This window comes from Coregonus clupeaformis, chromosome 24, assembly GCF_020615455.1.
Source record: "Coregonus clupeaformis isolate EN_2021a chromosome 24, ASM2061545v1, whole genome shotgun sequence".
NCBI classification, from domain to species: Eukaryota; Metazoa; Chordata; class Actinopteri; order Salmoniformes; family Salmonidae; genus Coregonus; species Coregonus clupeaformis.
This window is the reverse complement of record NC_059215.1, coordinates 55,470,418-55,492,988: the sequence shown is the minus strand read 5'-3', so window position 1 is coordinate 55,492,988 and position 22,571 is coordinate 55,470,418. Positions and strand designations below refer to the sequence as shown.

At 48.7% G+C, this 22,571-nt stretch overlaps 1 protein-coding gene across 1 annotated transcript in view; it reads right to left on the bottom strand.

Moving 5' to 3' along the window:
• The window catches only part of LOC121537882 (zinc finger protein 385A-like), a 150,458-nt gene that overhangs the window by 25,200 nt on the left and 102,687 nt on the right, over positions 1–22,571 (bottom strand). Inside the window, exon 3 of the mRNA XM_041845517.2 lies at positions 18,695–18,805. Within this exon, the coding sequence (XP_041701451.2) occupies positions 18,695–18,805 (111 nt within the window). The remainder of the gene's footprint in view (positions 1–18,694; positions 18,806–22,571) is intronic.

Here is a 22,571-nt window from a genome sequence, read left to right as displayed (position 1 = left end):
TATGGACTGGCCCGCCCGTTCCCAGACCTGAATCCAATTGAGCACATCTGGGACATCATGTCTCGCTCCATCCACCAACGCCACGTTGCACCACAGACAGTCCAGGAGTTGGCAGATGCTTTAGTCCAGGTCTGGGAGGAGATCCCTCAGGAGACCATCCGCCACCTCATCAGGAGCATGCCCAGGCGTTGTAGGGAGGTCATACAGGCACGTGGAGGCCACACACACTACTGAGCTTCATTTTGACTTGTTTTAAGGACATTACATCAAAAGTTGGATCAGCCTGTAGTGTGGTTTTCCACTTTAATTTTGAGGGTGACTCCAAATCTAGACCTCCATGGGTTGATAAATTTGATTTCCATTGATAATTTTTGTGTGATTTTGTTGTCAGCACATTCAACTATGTAAAGAAAAAAGTATTTAATAAGATTATTTCATTAATTCAGATCTAGGATGTGTTATTTTAGTGTTCCCTTAATTTTTTTGAGCAGTGTATATAAAAAACATGGGGGATTGGAAGTGATGCAGACAATTACATTGATGGAAGTTACAATCTATCTGCAATATTAAGCTGATCTACCCACTAAAAAATAAAAAAATAAAAAAATAAAATAAAAAAAAAACACACACACAGGCACACACACACACACACACACACAAAAACACAAACACACACTCACGCACAGGCACACACACACAAACACAAACACACACACGCACAGGCACACACACACACACACACACGCACACACACACACGCACACACACGGCGATGGAGTCTTTCTTAACCTCTACAGGAGCTGATGTGTTTCTGGATGGAAAGATAGAGGGGGCTGAAAGACAATGAAGGAAGAGAGAAAGAGGGGGATGGGTGGTTGGCAGAGGTTATGGGATAGAAACAGGGCTGCTAAAAGAGATACAGAGACAAGGGCATGAAAGGAAAAAGAGAAAGAGAGAGCAGAGCAACACAGAACTGCATATCTTATCAACAGCTAAGATAGAAACAACCTGTGATAGAGAGAAGTTATTGTGATCTTCACGTATCTTAAAGCATACTGAGAGGAGAGCTGTGGCACAAGATCACGCATTACAGTACAGCTGCAACTCCAGATGAGCATAGAGAGAGGAGAGAGGGAAGGAGGGAGGGACGGAGTGAGGGAGAGAGAGAGGAAGGAGGAGTGGCCGGACCTACTTGGTCATGCTGCAGCACTGAGTGTCGTTGACCAATGCAGCGTAACACCAGCCAGTGAAATCCCTCCTGTCCTGCAGCAACTCACAGCAAGGTTATACACACACACACACACGAACACACACATCACCCCTTCTCTCCCTCTCTCTCTCTTTGCTCCCCTCTAAACCCCTTTCTCCTCGCCCCCCTCTCTCTTCTCTTCCTTTACCCAGAGTGCAACAGGGCTGTCAGAGAGCAGGACCATAATCCTGGCCCTTGACCAATGCATTTTATGATAAGTAGTGGCAGCCAATTTGAGGCTTTCCGCACTGTAAATAATGCTGTGTGAAGAGAAAGAGAGAGAGTGCGAGAGAGAGAGAGAGAGAGAGAGAGAGAGAGAGAGAGAGAGAGAGAGAGTAAAATGGAGAGAGAAAGATGGAGAGAGAGAGAGAGAGAGAGAGAGAGAGAGAGAGAGAGAGAGAGAGAGAGAGAGAGGGAGAGAGAGAGAGAAAGAGTGGAATATGAATATATGAATGAAGCAATAAAGCATGAAATTACTTGGCTGACTTGAGCATGGATTGGATGAGGGGATGACGAAGCACCATATCTACTGATGGTGATATGGTAATATGGTCAGAGGCCATTTGTCTGATTAAAAGTGAGGCTTTATCTAAGAGATAAAGACTGAGAACTAGTTTCCATTTGACCTACTGTACTATCTTGCTGGAAAAAGCTCTAGTCCTTGGTTAAAGCACAGTGCTAACCTATTTTCCATAGCGTAATATACTGTGTTGTGTGTCATACAGCACTAGCGTTCTATGCTGCAGAAACAGAAGATGGTCTCCTGCCCTATGGGCCTTTCTGGCTCGGACAAGGCTGCTATCCATGACAGATTCATAGTGTGTTACAGTATGTAAACCAGGACCTGTCTGTGTTGTCAGATCCATCCTGTTGTCAGAGCAGCTTACCGATCACTGCACCTGTACACAGCCCATCTGAAATTAGCCCACCCAACTACCTCATCCCCATATTGTTATTTATTTTGCTCATTTGCACCCCAGCATCTCTATTTGCACATCATCTTCTGCACATCTATCACTCCAGTGTTAATACTAAATTGTAATTATTTTGCACTATGGCCTACTTATTGCCTTACCTCCATAACTTACTACATTTGCACACACTGTATACGTTTTTGTTTATCCTATATGTAACTCTGTGTTGTTGTTGTTTTTATCGCACTGCTTTGCTTTATCTTGGCCAGGTCGCAGTTGTAAATGAGAACTTGTTCTCAACTGGCTTACCTGGTTAAATAAAGGTGAAATAAAAAAATAAAAAATAAAACGTTTCTCTAGCTTAGGAACTTAGCTCAGGCAGGAGTAGACGCCGGAACGCTCTCATACAATGACAGACAGCCTGTGACACTGCTGTTTGGACTGTAATAAGGCCCTGCCCTGTGACACTGCTGTTTGGACTGTAGTAAGGCCCTGCCCTGTGACACTGCTGTTTGGACTGTAGTAAGGCCCTGCCCTGTGGCGCTGCTGTTTGGACTGTAATAAGGCCCTGCCCTGTGACACTGCTGTTTGAACTGTAGTAAGGCCCTGCCCTGTGACACTGCTGTTTGGACTGTAGTAAGGCCCTGCTCTGTGACACTGCTGTTTGGACTGTAGTAAGGCCCTGCTCTGTGACACTGCTGTTTGGACTGTAGTAAGGCCCTGCCCTGTGGCATGGCGCTGCTGTTTGGACTGTAATAAGGCCCTGCCCTGTGACACTGCTGTTTGGACTGTAATAAGGCCCTGCCCTGTGACACTGCTGTTTGGACTGTAGTAAGGCCCTGCCCTGTGACACTGCTGTTTGGACTGTAGTAAGGCCCTGCCCTGTGACACTGCTGTTTGGACTGTAGTAAGGCCCTGCCCTGTGGCACTGCTGTTTGGACTGTAGTAAGGCCCTGCCCTGTGGCGTGGCGCTGCTGTTTGGACTGTAGTAAGGCCCTGCCCTGTGGCGTGGCGCTGCTGTTTGGACTGTAGTAAGGCCCTGCCCTGTGACACTGCTGTTTGGACTGTAGTAAGGCCCTGCCCTGTGACACTGCTGTTTGGACTGTAGTAAGGCCCTGCCCTGTGGCGTGGCGCTGCTGTTTGGACTGTAGTAAGGCCCTGCCCTGTGACACTGCTGTTTGGACTGTAGTAAGGCCCTGCCCTGTGACACTGCTGTTTGGACTGTAATAAGGCCCTGCTCTGTGACACTGCTGTTTGGACTGTAGTAAGGCCCTGCCCTGTGACACTGCTGTTTGAACTGTAGTAAGGCCCTGCTCTGTGACACTGCTGTTTGGACTGTAGTAAGGCCCTGCCCTGTGGCGTGGCGCTGCTGTTTGGACTGTAATAAGGCCCTGCCCTGTGACACTGCTGTTTGGACTGTAATAAGGCCCTGCCCTGTGACACTGCTGTTTGGACTGTAGTAAGGCCCTGCCCTGTGGCACTGCTGTTTGGACTGTAGTAAGGCCCTGCCCTGTGACACTGCTGTTTGGACTGTAGTAAGGCCCTGCCCTGTGACACTGCTGTTTGGACTGTAGTAAGGCCCTGCCCTGTGACACTGCTGTTTGGACTGTAGTAAGGCCCTGCCCTGTGACACTGCTGTTTGGACTGTAATAAGGCCCTGCCCTGTGGCGTGGCACTGCTGTTTGGACTGTAATAAGGCCCTGCCCTGTGGCGTGGCGCTGCTGTTTGGACTGTAATAAGGCCCTGCCCTGTGACACTGCTGTTTGGACTGTAGTAAGGCCCTGCCCTGTGGCACTGCTGTTTGGACTGTAGTAAGGCCCTGCCCTGTGACACTGCTGTTTGGACTGTAATAAGGTCCTGCCCTGTGGCACTGCTGTTTGGACTGTAGTAAGGCCCTGCCCTGTGACACTGCTGTTTGGACTGTAGAAAGGCCCTGCCCTGTGACACTGCTGTTTGGACTGTATTAAGGCCCTGCCCTGTGGCGCTGCTGTTTGGACTGTAATAAGGCCCTGCCCTGTGACACTGCTGTTTGGACTGTAGTAAGGCCCTGCCCTGTGACACTGCTGTTTGAACTGTAGTAAGGCCCTGCCCTGTGACACTGCTGTTTGGACTGTAGTAAGGCCCTGCCCTGTGACACTGCTGTTTGGACTGTAATAAGGCCCTGCCCTGTGACACTGCTGTTTGGACTGTAGTAAGGCCCTGCCCTGTGACACTGCTGTTTGGACTGTAGTAAGGCCCTGCCCTGTGGCGTGGCGCTGCTGTTTGGACTGTAGTAAGGCCCTGCCCTGTGACACTGCTGTTTGGACTGTAGTAAGGCCCTGCCCTGTGACACTGCTGTTTGGACTGTAATAAGGCCCTGCTCTGTGACACTGCTGTTTGGACTGTAGTAAGGCCCTGCCCTGTGACACTGCTGTTTGGACTGTAATAAGGCCCTGCCCTGTGACACTGCTGTTTGGACTGTAGTAAGGCCCTGCCCTGTGACACTGCTGTTTGGACTGTAATAAGGCCCTGCCCTGTGACACTGCTGTTTGGACTGTAATAAGGCCCTGCCCTGTGGCGTGGCGCTGCTGTTTGGACTGTAATAAGGCCCTGCCCTGTGACACTGCTGTTTGGACTGTAATAAGGCCCTGCCCTGTGACACTGCTGTTTGGACTGTAGTAAGGCCCTGCCCTGTGACACTGCTGTTTGGACTGTAGTAAGGCCCTGCCCTGTGACACTGCTGTTTGAACTGTAGTAAGGCCCTGCTCTGTGACACTGCTGTTTGGACTGTAATAAGGCCCTGCCCTGTGACACTGCTGTTTGGACTGTAATAAGGCCCTGCCCTGTGACACTGCTGTTTGGACTGTAATAAGGCCCTATTCTGTGACACTGCTGTTTGGACTGTAGTAAGGCCCTGCCCTGTGGCACTGCTGTTTGGACTGTAATAAGGCCCTGCCCTGTGACACTGCTGTTTGGACTGTAGTAAGGCCCTGCCCCTGTGGCACTGCTGTTTGGACTGTAGTAAGGCCCTGCCCTGTGACACTGCTGTTTGGACTGTAATAAGGCCCCGCCCTGTGACACTGCTGTTTGGACTGTAATAAGGCCCTGCCCTGTGACACTGCTGTTTGGACTGTAGTAAGGCCCTGCCCTGTGGCGTGGCGCTGCTGTTTGGACAGTAATAAGGCCCTGCCCTGTGACACTGCTGTTTGGACTGTAATAAGGCCCTGCCCTGTGACACTGCTGTTTGGACTGTAGAAGGCCCTGCCCTGTGACACTGCTGTTTGGACTGTAGTAAGGCCCTGCCCTGTGACACTGCTGTTTGGACTGTAGTAAGGCCCTGCTCTGTGACACTGCTGTTTGGACTGTAATAAGGCCCTGCCCTGTGACACTGCTGTTTGGACTGTAATAAGGCCCTGCCCTGTGACACTGCTGTTTGGACTGTAGTAAGGCCCTGCCCTGTGACACTGCTGTTTGGACTGTAGTAAGGCCCTGCCCTGTGACACTGCTGTTTGGACTGTAGTAAGGCCCTGCCCTGTGACACTGCTGTTTGGACTGTAGTAAGGTCCTGCCCTGTGACACTGCTGTTTGGACTGTAGTAAGGCCCTGCCCTGTGACGCTGCTGTTTGGACTGTATAAGGCCCTGCCCTGTGACACTGCTGTTTGGACTGTAGTAAGGCCCTGCCCTGTGACACTGCTGTTTGGACTGTAGGCCCTGCCCTGTACCTCTGTTTGGACTGTAGTAAGGCCCCTGCCCTGTGACACTGCTGTTTGAACTGTAGTAAGGCCCTGCCCCGTGACACTGCTGTTTGGACTGTAGTAGGGCCCTGCCCTGTGACACTGCTGTTTGGACTGTAGTAAGGCCCTGCCCTGGCTTGACTGTGACCCTGCCTGTACACTGCTGTTTGGACTGTAGTAAGGCCCGCCCCTGTGGCGTGGCGCTGCTGTTTGGACTGTAGTGGCCCTGCCCTGCGACACTGCTGTTTGGACTGTAGTAAGGCCCTGCCCTGTGACACTGCTGTTTGGACTGTAATAAGGCCCTGCTCTGTGACACTGCTGTTTGGACTGTAGTAAGGCCCTGCCCTGTGACACTGCTGTTTGGACTGTAATAAGGCCCTGCCCTGTGACACTGCTGTTTGGACTGTAGTAAGGCCCTGCCCTGTGACACTGCTGTTTGGACTGTAATAAGGCCCTGCCCTGTGACACTGCTGTTTGGACTGTAATAAGGCCCTGCCCTGTGGCGTGGCGCTGCTGTTTGGACTGTAATAAGGCCCTGCCCTGTGACACTGCTGTTTGGACTGTAATAAGGCCCCGCCCTGTGACACTGCTGTTTGGACTGTAGTAAGGCCCTGCCCTGTGACACTGCTGTTTGGACTGTAGTAAGGCCCTGCCCTGTGACACTGCTGTTTGAACTGTAGTAAGGCCCTGCTCTGTGACACTGCTGTTTGGACTGTAATAAGGCCCTGCCCTGTGACACTGCTGTTTGGACTGTAATAAGGCCCTGCCCTGTGACACTGCTGTTTGGACTGTAATAAGGCCCTATTCTGTGACACTGCTGTTTGGACTGTAGTAAGGCCCTGCCCTGTGGCACTGCTGTTTGGACTGTAATAAGGCCCTGCCCCTGTGACACTGCTGTTTGGACTGTAGTAAGGCCCTGCCCTGTGGCACTGCTGTTTGGACTGTAGTAAGGCCCTGCCCTGTGACACTGCTGTTTGGACTGTAATAAGGCCCTGCCCTGTGACACTGCTGTTTGGACTGTAATAAGGCCCTGCCCTGTGACACTGCTGTTTGGACTGTAGTAAGGCCCTGCCCTGTGGCGTGGCGCTGCTGTTTGGACAGTAATAAGGCCCTGCCCTGTGACACTGCTGTTTGGACTGTAATAAGGCCCTGCCCTGTGACACTGCTGTTTGGACTGTAATAAGGCCCTGCCCTGTGACACTGCTGTTTGGACTGTAGTAAGGCCCTGCCCTGTGACACTGCTGTTTGGACTGTAGTAAGGCCCTGCTCTGTGACACTGCTGTTTGGACTGTAATAAGGCCCTGCCCTGTGGCGCTGCTGTTTGGTCTGTAATAAGGCCCTGCCCTGTGACACTGCTGTTTGGACTGTAGTAAGGCCCTGCTCTGTGACACTGCTGTTTGGACTGTAGTAAGGCCCTGCCCTGTGACACTGCTGTTTGGACTGTAGTAAGGCCCTGCCCTGTGACACTGCTGTTTGGACTGTAATAAGGCCCTGCCCTGTGACACTGCTGTTTGGACTGTAGTAAGGCCCTGCCCTGTGGCGTGGCGCTGCTGTTTGGACTGTAATAAGGCCCTGCCCTGTGGCGCTGCTGTTTGGACTGTAATAAGGCCCTGCCCTGTGACACTGCTGTTTGGACTGTAATAAGGCCCTGCCCTGTGACACTGCTGTTTGGACTGTAGTAAGGCCCTGCCCTGTGACACTGCTGTTTGGACTGTAATAAGGCCCTGCTCTGTGACACTGCTGTTTGGACTGTAATAAGGTCCTGCCCTGTGACACTGCTGTTTGGACTGTAATAAGGCCCTGCCCTGTGACACTGCTGTTTGGACTGTAGTAAGGCCCTGCCCTGTGACACTGCTGTTTGAACTGTAGTAAGGCCCTGCTCTGTGACACTGCTGTTTGGACTGTAGTAAGGCCCTGCCCTGTGGCGTGGCGCTGCTGTTTGGACTGTAATAAGGCCCTGCCCTGTGACACTGCTGTTTGAACTGTAGTAAGGCCCTGCCCTGTGACACTGCTGTTTGGACTGTATTAAGGCCCTGCCCTGTGACACTGCTGTTTGGACTGTAATAAGGCCCTGCCCTGTGACACTGCTGTTTGAACTGTAGTAAGGCCCTGCTCTGTGACACTGCTGTTTGGACTGTAGTAAGGCCCTGCCCTGTGGCGTGGCGCTGCTGTTTGGACTTTAATAAGGCCCTGCCCTGTGGCACTGCTGTTTGAACTGTAGTAAGGCCCTGCCCTGTGACACTGCTGTTTGGACTGTAATAAGGCCCTGCCCTGTGACACTGCTGTTTGGACTGTAATAAGGCCCTGCCCTGTGACACTGCTGTTTGAACTGTAGTAAGGCCCTGCCCTGTGACACTGCTGTTTGGACTGTAATAAGGCCCTGCCCTGTGACACTGCTGTTTGGACTGTAATAAGGCCCTGCCCTGTGACACTGCTGTTTGAACTGTAGTAAGGCCCTGCCCTGTGACACTGCTGTTTGGACTGTATTAAGGCCCTGCCCTGTGACACTGCTGTTTGGACTGTAATAAGGCCCTGCCCTGTGACACTGCTGTTTGAACTGTAGTAAGGCCCTGCCCTGTGACACTGCTGTTTGGACTGTAATAAGGCCCTGCCCTGTGGCGTGGCGCTGCTGTTTGGACTGTAATAAGGCCCTGCTCTGTGACACTGCTGTTTGGACTGTAGTAAGGCCCTGCCCTGTGACACTGCTGTTTGAACTGTAGTAAGGCCCTGCTCTGTGACACTGCTGTTTGGACTGTAATAAGGCCCTGCCCTGTGACACTGCTGTTTGGACTGTAATAAGGCCCTGCCCTGTGACACTGCTGTTTGGACTGTAATAAGGCCCTGCTCTGTGACACTGCTGTTTGGACTGTAGTAAGGCCCTGCCCTGTGGCACTGCTGTTTGGACTGTAATAAGGCCCTGCCCTGTGACACTGCTGTTTGGACTGTAGTAAGGCCCTGCCCTGTGGCACTGCTGTTTGGACTGTAGTAAGGCCCTGCCCTGTGACACCGCTGTTTGGACTGTAATAAGGCCCTGCCCTGTGACACTGCTGTTTGGACTGTAATAAGGCCCTGCCCTGTGACACTGCTGTTTGGACTGTAGTAAGGCCCTGCCCTGTGGCGTGGCGCTGCTGTTTGGACTGTAATAAGGCCCTGCCCTGTGACACTGCTGTTTGGACTGTAATAAGGCCCTGCCCTGTGACACTGCTGTTTGGACTGTAATAAGGCCCTGCCCTGTGACACTGCTGTTTGGACTGTAGTAAGGCCCTGCCCTGTGACACTGCTGTTTGGACTGTAGTAAGGCCCTGCTCTGTGACACTGCTGTTTGGACTGTAATAAGGCCCTGCCCTGTGGCGCTGCTGTTTGGTCTGTAATAAGGCCCTGCCCTGTGACACTGCTGTTTGGACTGTAGTAAGGCCCTGTTCTGTGACACTGCTGTTTGGACTGTAGTAAGGCCCTGCCCTGTGGCGTGGCGCTGCTGTTTGGACTGTAATAAGGCCCTGCCCTGTGGCGCTGCTGTTTGGACTGTAATAAGGCCCTGCCCTGTGACACTGCTGTTTGGACTGTAATAAGGCCCTGCCCTGTGACACTGCTGTTTGGACTGTAGTAAGGCCCTGCCCTGTGACACTGCTGTTTGGACTGTAATAAGGCCCTGCTCTGTGACACTGCTGTTTGGACTGTAATAAGGTCCTGCCCTGTGACACTGCTGTTTGGACTGTAATAAGGCCCTGCCCTGTGACACTGCTGTTTGGACTGTAGTAAGGCCCTGCCCTGTGACACTGCTGTTTGGACTGTAATAAGGCCCTGCCCTGTGACACTGCTGTTTGAACTGTAGTAAGGCCCTGCTCTGTGACACTGCTGTTTGGACTGTAGTAAGGCCCTGCCCTGTGGCGTGGCGCTGCTGTTTGGACTGTAATAAGGCCCTGCCCTGTGACACTGCTGTTTGAACTGTAGTAAGGCCCTGCCCTGTGACACTGCTGTTTGGACTGTATTAAGGCCCTGCCCTGTGACACTGCTGTTTGGACTGTAATAAGGCCCTGCCCTGTGACACTGCTGTTTGAACTGTAGTAAGGCCCTGCTCTGTGACACTGCTGTTTGGACTGTAGAAAGGCCCTGCCCTGTGACACTGCTGTTTGGACTGTAATAAGGCCCTGCCCTGTGACACTGCTGTTTGGACTGTAATAAGGCCCTGCCCTGTGACACTGCTGTTTGAACTGTAGTAAGGCCCTGCCCTGTGACACTGCTGTTTGGACTGTAATAAGGCCCTGCCCTGTGACACTGCTGTTTGGACTGTAATAAGGCCCTGCCCTGTGACACTGCTGTTTGAACTGTAGTAAGGCCCTGCCCTGTGACACTGCTGTTTGGACTGTATTAAGGCCCTGCCCTGTGACACTGCTGTTTGGACTGTAATAAGGCCCTGCCCTGTGACACTGCTGTTTGAACTGTAGTAAGGCCCTGCCCTGTGACACTGCTGTTTGGACTGTAATAAGGCCCTGCCCTGTGGCGTGGCGCTGCTGTTTGGACTGTAATAAGGCCCTGCTCTGTGACACTGCTGTTTGGACTGTAGTAAGGCCCTGCCCTGTGACACTGCTGTTTGAACTGTAGTAAGGCCCTGCTCTGTGACACTGCTGTTTGGACTGTAATAAGGCCCTGCCCTGTGACACTGCTGTTTGGACTGTAATAAGGCCCTGCCCTGTGACACTGCTGTTTGGACTGTAATAAGGCCCTGCTCTGTGACACTGCTGTTTGGACTGTAGTAAGGCCCTGCCCTGTGGCACTGCTGTTTGGACTGTAATAAGGCCCTGCCCTGTGACACTGCTGTTTGGACTGTAGTAAGGCCCTGCCCTGTGGCACTGCTGTTTGGACTGTAGTAAGGCCCTGCCCTGTGACACTGCTGTTTGGACTGTAATAAGGCCCTGCCCTGTGACACTGCTGTTTGGACTGTAATAAGGCCCTGCCCTGTGACACTGCTGTTTGGACTGTAGTAAGGCCCTGCCCTGTGACACTGCTGTTTGGACTGTAGTAAGGCCCTGCTCTGTGACACTGCTGTTTGGACTGTAATAAGGCCCTGCCCTGTGGCGCTGCTGTTTGGTCTGTAATAAGGCCCTGCCCTGTGACACTGCTGTTTGGACTGTAGTAAGGCCCTGTTCTGTGACACTGCTGTTTGGACTGTAGTAAGGCCCTGCCCTGTGACACTGCTGTTTGGACTGTAGTAAGGCCCTGCCCTGTGACACTGCTGTTTGGACTGTAATAAGGCCCTGCCCTGTGACACTGCTGTTTGGACTGTAGTAAGGCCCTGCCCTGTGGCGTGGCGCTGCTGTTTGGACTGTAATAAGGCCCTGCCCTGTGGCGCTGCTGTTTGGACTGTAATAAGGCCCTGCCCTGTGACACTGCTGTTTGGACTGTAATAAGGCCCTGCCCTGTGACACTGCTGTTTGGACTGTAGTAAGGCCCTGCCCTGTGACACTGCTGTTTGGACTGTAATAAGGCCCTGCTCTGTGACACTGCTGTTTGGACTGTAATAAGGTCCTGCCCTGTGACACTGCTGTTTGGACTGTAATAAGGCCCTGCCCTGTGACACTGCTGTTTGGACTGTAGTAAGGCCCTGCCCTGTGACACTGCTGTTTGGACTGTAATAAGGCCCTGCCCTGTGACACTGCTGTTTGAACTGTAGTAAGGCCCTGCTCTGTGACACTGCTGTTTGGACTGTAGTAAGGCCCTGCCCTGTGGCGTGGCGCTGCTGTTTGGACTGTAATAAGGCCCTGCCCTGTGACACTGCTGTTTGAACTGTAGTAAGGCCCTGCCCTGTGACACTGCTGTTTGGACTGTATTAAGGCCCTGCCCTGTGACACTGCTGTTTGGACTGTAATAAGGCCCTGCCCTGTGACACTGCTGTTTGAACTGTAGTAAGGCCCTGCTCTGTGACACTGCTGTTTGGACTGTAGAAAGGCCCTGCCCTGTGACACTGCTGTTTGGACTGTAGTAAGGCCCTGCCCTGTGGCGCTGCTGTTTGGACTTTAATAAGGCCCTGCCCTGTGACACTGCTGTTTGAACTGTAGTAAGGCCCTGCCCTGTGACACTGCTGTTTGGACTGTATTAAGGCCCTGCCCTGTGACACTGCTGTTTGGACTGTAATAAGGCCCTGCCCTGTGACACTGCTGTTTGGACTGTAATAAGGCCCTGCCCTGTGACACTGCTGTTTGGACTGTAGTAAGGCCCTGCCCTGTGGCGTGGCGCTGCTGTTTGGACTGTAATAAGGCCCTGCCCTGTGGCGCTGCTGTTTGGACTGTAATAAGGCCCTGCCCTGTGACACTGCTGTTTGGACTGTAATAAGGCCCTGCCCTGTGACACTGCTGTTTGGACTGTAGTAAGGCCCTGCCCTGTGACACTGCTGTTTGGACTGTAATAAGGCCCTGCTCTGTGACACTGCTGTTTGGACTGTAATAAGGTCCTGCCCTGTGACACTGCTGTTTGGACTGTAATAAGGCCCTGCCCTGTGACACTGCTGTTTGGACTGTAATAAGGCCCTGCCCTGTGACACTGCTGTTTGAACTGTAGTAAGGCCCTGCTCTGTGACACTGCTGTTTGGACTGTAGTAAGGCCCTGCCCTGTGGCGTGGCGCTGCTGTTTGGACTGTAATAAGGCCCTGCCCTGTGACACTGCTGTTTGAACTGTAGTAAGGCCCTGCCCTGTGACACTGCTGTTTGGACTGTATTAAGGCCCTGCCCTGTGACACTGCTGTTTGGACTGTAATAAGGCCCTGCCCTGTGACACTGCTGTTTGAACTGTAGTAAGGCCCTGCTCTGTGACACTGCTGTTTGGACTGTAGTAAGGCCCTGCCCTGTGACACTGCTGTTTGGACTGTAGTAAGGCCCTGCCCTGTGGCGCTGCTGTTTGGACTTTAATAAGGCCCTGCCCTGTGACACTGCTGTTTGAACTGTAGTAAGGCCCTGCCCTGTGACACTGCTGTTTGGACTGTATTAAGGCCCTGCCCTGTGACACTGCTGTTTGGACTGTAATAAGGCCCTGCCCTGTGACACTGCTGTTTGGACTGTAATAAGGCCCTGCCCTGTGACACTGCTGTTTGAAATGTATTAAGGCCCTGCCCTGTGACACTGCTGTTTGAACTGTAGTAAGGCCCTGCCCTGTGACACTGCTGTTTGGACTGTAATAAGGCCCTGCCCTGTGGCGTGGCGCTGCTGTTTGGACTGTAATAAGGCCCTGCTCTGTGACACTGCTGTTTGGACTGTAATAAGGCCCTGCCCTGTGACACTGCTGTTTGGACTGTAATAAGGCCCTGCCCTGTGACACTGCTGTTTGGACTGTAATAAGGCCCTGCTCTGTGACACTGCTGTTTGGACTGTAGTAAGGCCCTGCCCTGTGACACTGCTGTTTGGACTGTAATAAGGCCCTGCCCTGTGACACTGCTGTTTGGACTGTAGTAAGGCCCTGCCCTGTGACACTGCTGTTTGGACTGTAGTAAGGCCCTGCCCTGTGGCACTGCTGTTTGGACTGTAGTAAGGCCCTGCCCTGTGACACTGCTGTTTGGACTGTAGTAAGGCCCTGCCCTGTGACACTGCTGTTTGGACTGTAATAAGGCCCTGCCCTGTGACACTGCTGTTTGGACTGTAGTAAGGCCCTGCCCTGTGGCGTGGCGCTGCTGTTTGGACTGTAGTAAGGCCCTGCCCTGTGGCACTGCTGTTTGGACTGTAGTAAGGCCCTGCCCTGTGGCGTGGCGCTGCTGTTTGGACTGTAGTAAGGCCCTGCCCTGTGACACTGCTGTTTGGACTGTAGTAAGGCCCTGCCCTGTGACACTGCTGTTTGGACTGTAGTAAGGCCCTGCCCTGTGGCGTGGCACTGCTGCTTGGACTGTAGTAAGGCCATTCCCCTGCTTGGAATAAAAAAATGTGTTAGCTGTGACAGTAACGGCAGAATGAAGCTGTGTTATATTATGGTCTGAGAGCCTGTGTGTCTCTGTGTGCCTGGCTGCAGGCGAGTGTAGTGTAGTGTAGGGTAGGGTAGTGTAGGGTAGTGTGGGGTAGTGCAGTGTAGTGTAGGGTAGTGTAAGGTAGTGTAGGGTAGTGTAGGGTAGTGTAGTCTAGTGCAGTGTAGTGTAGTGCAGGGTAGTGTAGGGTAGTGTAGTGTAGGGTAAGGTAGTGTAGTGTAGGGTAGTGTAGGGTAGTGTAGGGTAAGGTAGTGTAGTGTAGTGTAGGGTAGTGTAGGGTAGTGTAGTGTAGTGTAGTGTAGGGTAGTGTAGTGTAGTGTAGTGTAGTGTAGTGCAGGGTAGTGTAGGGTAAGGTAGTGTAGTGTAGTGTAGGGTAGTGTAGGGTAGTGTAGTGTAGGGTAGTGTAGTGTAGGGTAGGGTAGGGTAGGGTAGGGTAGGGTAGGGTAGTGTAGGGTAGTGTAGGGTAAGGTAGTGTAGTGTAGTGTAGGGTAGTGTAGTGTAGGGTAGTGTAGTCTAGTGCAGTGTAGTGTAGTGCAGGGTAGTGTAGGGGTAGTGTAGGGTAGGGTAAGGTAGTGTAGGGTAGTGTAGTGTAGGGTAGTGTAGTGTAGGGTAGCGTAGTGTAGGGTAGTGTAGGGGTAGTGTAGGGTAGGGTAAGGTAGTGTAGTGTAGGGTAGTGTAGGCTAGTGTAGGGTAGTGTAGTGTAGGGTTGTGTAGTGTAGGGTAGCGTAGTGTAGGGTAGTGTAGGGGTAGTGTAGGGTAGGGTAAGGTAGTGTAGTGTAGTGTAGGGTAGTGTAGTGTAGGGTAGGGTAGGGTAGGGTAGTGTAGGGTAGTGTAGGGTAGTGTAGGGTAGTGTAGTGTAGTGTAGGGTAGTGTAGTCCAGTGCAGTGTAGTGTAGTGCAGGGTAGTGTAGGGTAGTGTAGGGTAGTGTAGGGTAGTGCAGTGTAGTGTAGTGCAGGGTAGTGTAGGGTAGTGTAGTGTAGGGTAGTGTAGGGTAGGGTAGTGTAGGGTAGCATAGTGTAGGGTAGTGTAGGGTAGTGTAGGGTAGTGTAGGGTAGTGTAGGGTAGTGCAGTGTAGTGTAGTGCAGGGTAGTGCAGGGTAGTGTAGGGTAGTGCAGTGTAGTGCAGTGTAGTGTAGTGTAGGGTAGTGTAGGGGAGCTTTGAGGGGAACGGCACCTCCGTACCTTCAGGCTCTGATCAGTCCCTACACCCAAATGAGGGCATTGCGTTCATCCACCTCTGGCCTGCTGGCCCCCCTACCTCTGCGGAAGCACAGTTCCCGCTCAGCCCAGTCAAAACTGTTCACTGCTCTGGCACCCAAATGGTGGAACAAGCTCCCTCACGACGCCAGGACAGCGGAGTCACTCACCACCTTCCGGAGACACTTGAAACCCTATCTCTTTAAGGAACACCTGGGATAGGATAAAATAATCCTTCTACCCCCCTTACCCCACCCAAAAAATAAAAATAAATAAATAAATAAATACATATTGTAAAGTGGTTATCCCACTGGCTATAAGGTGAATGCACCAATTTGTAAGTCGCTCTGGATAAGAGCGTCTGCTAAATGATGTAAATGTAAATGTAAATGTAGGGTAGTGCGGTGCAGTGTAGTGTAGGGTAGTGTAGGGTAGTGTAGGGTAGTGTAGGGTAGTGTAGGGTAGTGTAGTGTAGGGTAGTGTAGGGTAGTGAAGTGTAGTGTAGTGTAGTGTAGTGTAGGTTAGTGTAGGGTAGTGTAGGGTAGGGTAGTGCGGTGCAGTGTAGTCTACTGTAGTCTAGTGCAGTGTAGGGTAGTGTAGGGTAGTGTAGGGTAGGGTAGTGTAGGGTAGTGTAGGGTAGTGTAGGGTAGGGTAGTGTAGGGTAGTGCAGTGTAGGGTAGGGTAGGGTAGTGTAGGGCAGTGCAGTGTAGTGTAGTGTAGGGTAGTGTAGGGTAGTGTAGGGTAGTGTAGGGTAGGGTAGTGTAGGGTAGTGCAGTGTAGTGTAGTGTAGGGTAGTGTAGGGTAGTGTAGGGTAGTGTAGTCTAGTGTAGGGTAGTGTAGTGTAGTGTAGTGTAGTGTAGTGTAGTGTAGGGTAGTGTAGGGTAGTGTAGTCTAGTGTAGGGTAGTGTAGTGTAGTGTAGGGTAGTGTAGGGTAGTGTAGGGTAGTGTAGGGTAGTCTAGTGTAGGGTAGTGTAGTGTAGTGTAGGGTAGTGTAGGGTAGTGTAGTGTAGGGTAGTGTAGTGTAGGGTAGTGTAGGGTAGTGTAGTCTAGTGTAGTCTAGTGCAGTGTAGGGTAGTGTAGGGTAGTGTAGGGTAGTGTAGGGTAGGGTAGTGTAGGGTAGTGTAGGGTAGTGAAGTGTAGTGTAGTGTAGTGTAGGGTAGTGTAGGGTAGTGTAGGGTAGTACAGGGTAGTGCAGTGCAGTGTAGTCTAGTGTAGTCTAGTGCAGTGCAGTGTAGGGTAGTGTAGTGTAGTGTAGTGTAGTGGGTGGGGAGCTATGTAGAGGGTGGGACTGAGGGTCAGTGGGGTGCTGAAATCTTTCCCAGGTCCATTTCAGAGCTAGCTGGGTGTTGGGGGTCATAGATGTTTATTGGTCGGTATGTGTCAATATTTACCAGCATGTTTATGTGTCAGACCTGATTGGCTGAGAGGTCACATACTGGGCTATAAACAGTGAGCTTATAACCTGCATGGACCCTGGGCCCTCGCGGCAGCAGGAGCGGGAAAATATTTATGTGGAAGGCATCAGCAAATGACAGACATATTATATATGGCTCTGGAAGACATGTAACTCGTGTAGGCTACATACTTCGATCTTGTCTGTTTAGATAAGGAAGAGGCCAAATGTAATGTCAAACATGTGTATGTATATTTATTTCCAGAATACCATTCCACTCGGTCAGGGCGGATACTCAAAACGAATTTGACCGGGTCAACCATAATATGTTTTAAAATCTGTATCTAATAGTCTGTGAAATTGTCAAGAAAAGAAACCTAGTTGGCGATGCCACAGGATACTATGCCAATAACAGCCAAGGTCCAATACTCTGCTGTAGGCCAACAGACTAAAGGGACTGTCTACTAATGTATACATTGATAGTGTGATTTGCTACAGTAAGATAAAGAGAGAGCTTCTAAAGCATTCAGAGAATGTTGGTGATACGAGACATTCAAACTTCCCCCTCCATTTTGCTTTTCAAAAACCATATATTGCATACATACATTCATGCATGCATTCATGCACATTGCATTACAACATTACACATCTAGATAAACCTATCCCCTATGTTTTGCTTTTCAAAAACCACATATTGCATGGAGCCATACTGTATGTGCATGGCATTAAAAACAAGTGGAGATAAACTCTACCATATGGTTTGACATATGAAAATGCAGTTTTTAGCAGAGTGGATTAATCACATTAATCAGACTATAGAAGAGAAGGCGGTCTAAAAACCTGCTGCTGCACTTATTTCTGGAGAGATTTCAAGTCTGTCCCAAATGGCACCCTATCTCCTATGGGCACTGGTCCAAAGTAGTGCACTTTATAGGAAATAGGGTGCAATTTTTTTAAACGTTTAATATTTTAGCAGATGCTCTCATCCAGAATGACTTACAGGAGCAATTGCTCAAGGGCACATAGACAGGTTTTATCCCCCACATTGTTGGCTCTGGGATTCAAACCATCTACCTTTCAGTTACTAGCCTAACACTCTAACCGCTAGGCTACCTGCCACCCTAGACTTCAACGTCATGGTATGCTTATGTGAAATTAGTTTCCATACCCCTAAGAACATCCTAAATCAACTTTCCCATGTTGATCTGGGAGAGAGAAAATCCCTTTGAAATGTGGAGGAAAATCCTATTTCATGCTCTCAGCTTGCTGTCTCTTTGCCAGGCCGTCATTGTAAATAAGAATTTGTTCTTCTTAATTGACTCGCCTGGATAAATAAAGGTTAAATAAAACAATTGCCTAGCAACACTCTCAGGCTGTAACTGCAGTACTGTACTGTAGACCTGAGTTCAAATACTATTTGAAATCATTTAAAATAGTTGATATGTGCTTGATTGACCTTACCTGTTGCATTGGAACCAATAGAAAAGTCCCCAAAATATACAAATCCTGCCCATCTTGCATGCCAGGCAGGCTACAGCAAACACACCTATTTCTGCTATACTACATCTCACACTCACAACTCTCACTTGGGCTCCATAAGCCAGATTCCAACAAGGCATCCACTGCTAAACCACAACATAGCACAAACAGACTCAAACAGAAGTACCAAACACTACAGAAACACAAATAGACACCTCCATGGTGTCACCACTTTCTTCCCGGAGAGATAAACAAAGAGATAAAGAATACCAAAGAGAAAGAGAGCCTTCTAAACAGAGTGCATATAGTGGTAGGAGCTGTCCTTTATGGTGGGTTGTGGTAGGAGCTGTCCTGTATGGTGGGTTGTGGTAGGAGCTGTCCTGTATGGTGGGTTGTGGTAGGAGCTGTCCTGTATGGTGGGTTGTGGTAGGAGCTGTCCTGTATGGTGGGTTGTGGTAGGAGCTGTCCTGTATGGTGGGTTGTGGTAGGAGCTGTCCTGTATGGTGGGTTGTGGTAGGAGCTGTAAGGCATTTTCACTCTATACTGAGCCAAACCAAACTGTACTGAACTGGCCTGGTTACACATACACCATAGCAGCTGGAACTGTGCAGATTCGGTACAGTTTGGTTTGGGTCAGCAAGATAGTGTTCAAAAGATCAGAGTGGTACGGTATGGTAAGCATGGTGTCAGAAGTGCTATAGTGTGCTGTACCAAAGAGTTCAAGGTATCTGGCAGACGCTACAGGGTTAGGGTTAGAGTTAGAGTGAGTGTGGTGGGTGGTGGGTGGTGGTAGGAGCTGTTCTGTACCTCAGAGTTGAAGCGTATCTGGCAGACGTTACAGGAGATGATGGGCCTCTTGGTCTTCACCAGCTGAACGCCAAAGGTATGGTTGATCACCGCCTTCTGCACTGGGTCCATCTGAGAGAGAGCGAGAGGGATGGAGGGAGGAAGAGAGAGAGAGAGGGAGAAGAAAGGAGAATGATGAAACAGGGAAATGATGTATAGGCTACTGAACATCCTTGTCTAGCCCAGTATCTAGTCCAGTATCTAGCCCAGTGTCTAGCCCAGTGTCAAATCCAGTGTCTAGTCCAGTATCTAGCCCAGTGTTTAGCCCAGTGTCTAGTCCAGTGTCTAGCCCAGTGTCAAATCCAGTGTCTAGTCCAGTATCTAGCCCAGTGTTTAGCCCAGTGTCTAGCCCAGTGTCTAGCCCAGTGTCTAGTCCAGTGTCTAGTCCAGTGTCTAGCCCAGTATCTAGTCCAGTGTCTAGCCCAGTGTCTAGTCCAGTGTCTAGTCCAGTGTCTAGCCCAGTGTCTAGTCCAGTGTCTAGACCAGTGTCTAGTCCAGTGTCTAGTCCAGTGTCTAGTCCAGTGTCTATCCCAGTGTGTAGTCCAGTGTCTAGTCCAGTGTCTAGCCCAGTGTCTAGCCCAGTGTGTAGCCCAGTGTCTAGTCCAGTGTGTAGTCCAGTGTCTAGTCCAGTGTTTAGCCCAGTGTCTAGTCCAGTGTCTAGCCCAGTGTCTAGCCCAGTGTCTAGTCCAACCGGCCAATTGATCATAGTGATGTAGGGCAGTCGGTGAGCACCATGTGACCTCCAAAACGTCATTTTCCCTGGCACCACCTAGCACAGAACTGAGAGAGCTCAGAACACATCTGTACCATCAGGCCCACCTGAGGCGCCCTGCTCAAGTGCCTGAGGGAAACGAACGAAACATCTGTGCACACTGGCGTTCGTTCCTGAGTACTACTCTAGACTATTTTTAGAGCAGTGTTAACCCTAGCCTAACCCTGTTAACCTAACCGTGTTAACCTGACCCTGTTAACCTGACCCTGTTAACCTAACCCTGTTAACCTGACCCTACCCTAACCCTGTTAACCTGACCCTAACCTAACCATGTTTACCTAACCCTGTTAACCTAACCCTTTTAACCTAATCCTGTTAACCTAACCTATAACACCATTAACAGCAAGTTCAACAATTTTATAGGTCTGTGTGTTTCTCTCTGTGTGTGTGTGTCTTGTGTCTTGTGTGTGTCTGTGTGTGTGTGTGTGTGTGTGTGTGTGTGTGTGTGTGTGTGTGTGTGTGTGTGTGTGTGTGTGTGTGTCTGTGTGTATGTCTGTGTTTGTGTGTGTGTGTGTGTATGTCTGTGTTTGTGTTTGTGTCTCTCTGTGTATGTCTTATGTGTGTGTGTCTGTGTATGTCTTGTGTGTGTGTCTGTGTGTGTGTGGGAAGCAGCCAAGCAGACCTAAGCAGTACTTGACAACTGTTAAAGTGCCACAGCTGTCATTGTATATATGTTATGGTAGAGTAGTGTGTAATAATGTGTTGTATTGTAGATATGTTATGGTAGAGTAGCGTGTTATAATGTGTTATATTGTAGATATGTTATGGTAGAGTAGCGTGTTATAATGTGTTATATTGTAGATATGTTATGGTAGAGTAGCGTGTTATAATGTGTTGTATTGTAGATATGTTATGGTAGAGTAGTGTGTAATAATGTGTTATATTGTAGATATGTTATGGTAGAGTAGTGTGTAATAATGTGTTGTATTGTAGATATGTTATGGTAGAGTAGTGTATAATAATGTGTTGTATTGTAGATATGTTATGGTAGAGTAGTGTATAATAATGTGTTGTATTGTAGATATGTTATGGTAGAGTAGTGTGTAATAATGTGTTGTATTGTAGATATGTTATGGTAGAGTAGTGTATAATAATGTGTTGTATTGTAGATATGGTATGGTAGAGTAGTGTGTAATAATGTGTTGTATTGTAGATATGTTATGGTAGAGTAGTGTATAATAATGTGTTGTATTGTAGATATGTTATGGTAGAGTAGTGTGTAATAATGTGTTGTATTGTAGATATGTATGGTAGAGTAGTGTGTAATAATGTGTTGTATTGTAGATATGTTATGGTAGAGTAGTGTGTAATAATGTGTTATATTGTAGATATGTTATGGTAGAGTAGTGTGTTATAATGTGTTGTATTGTAGATATGTTATGGTAGAGTAGTGTATAATAATGTGTTGTATTGTAGATATGTTATGGTAGAGTAGTGTATAATAATGTGTTGTATTGTAGATATGTTATGGTAGAGTAGTGTGTAATAATGTGTTGTATTGTAGATATGTAGTGGTAGAGTAGTGTGTAATAATGTGTTATATTGTAGATATGTTATGGTAGAGTAGTGTGTTATAATGTGTTGTATTGTAGATATGTTATGGTAGAGTAGTGTATAATAATGTGTTGTATTGTAGATATGTTATGGTAGAGTAGTGTATAATAATGTGTTGTATTGTAGATATGTTATGGTAGAGTAGTGTATAATAATGTGTTGTATGGTAGATATGTTATGGTAGAGTAGTGTGTAATAATATGTTGTATTGTAGATATGTTATGGTAGAGTAGCGTGTAATAATGTGTTGTATTGTAGATATGTAATGGTAGAGTAGTGTATAATAATGTGTTGTATTGTAGATGTGTTATGGTAGAGTAGTGTGTAATAATGTGTTGTATTGTAGATATGTAGTGGTAGAGTAGTGTATAATAATGTATTGTATTGTAGATATGCTATGGTAGAGTAGCGTGTAATAATGTGTTGTATTGTAGATATGTTATGGTAGAGTAGTGTGTAATAATGTGTTGTATTGTAGATATGTTATGGTAGAGTAGTGTATAATAATGTGTTGTATTGTAGATATGTTATGGTAGAGTAGTGTATAATAATGTGTTGTATTGTAGATATGTTATGGTAGAGTAGTGTGTAATAATGTGTTATATTGTAGATATGTTATGGTAGAGTAGCGTGTAATAATGTGTTGTATTGTAGATATGTTATGGTAGAATAGTGTATAATAATGTGTTGTATTGTAGATATGTTATGGTAGAGTAGTGTGTAATAATGTGTTGTATTGTAGATATGTTATGGTAGAGTAGTGTATAATAATGTGTTGTATTGTAGATATGTTATGGTAGAGTAGTGTATAATAATGTGTTGTATTGTAGATATGTTATGGTAGAGTAGTGTGTAATAATGTGTTGTATTGTAGATATGTTATGGTAGAGTAGCGTGTTTTAATGTGTTGTATTGTAGATATGTTATGGTAGAGTAGTGTATAATAATGTGTTGTATTGTAGATATGTTATGGTAGAGTAGCGTGTGATAATGTGTTGTATTGTAGATATGTTATGGTAGAGTAGCGTGTAATAATGTGTTGTGTAATGCATTGTTTTATTGTATGTAACTGTTATTAGAACCCAGGAAGAGTAGCTACTGCCTTGGCTAACGGTGATCCGGAATAAAAAATACAACAAAATAGTAGAGAAGAAGATTGGCCAGCGTCATTTTACGGCATGCAATCGAAAATGTAGTAGAAAATGAGGTAGTGCTTCCCTGTTTCAGTCCGTTTTCTTCCGTCTGGTGCCTAATAAACACTTCAATGGTTTGAAAGCTATGTGGGCTGGTGCAGCTGCTTTGTGAGGGCCTGACCGCACGCTAATTGTTTCAGCTGGGGTGTCCATCATGAGGATGTTAGGCCAATAAGGCCCCTCAGTATAAATGGAACTGACCAGCTTTAGCACCAGGACAACGCTGTGCAGGAGGATAAGCACCTAGTTAAACCAAAGTCCCAGGCACAAAGAGAAAGGAAAGTCAGTCAGCCTGTCCTGTGAACTGAACAGAGTCCAC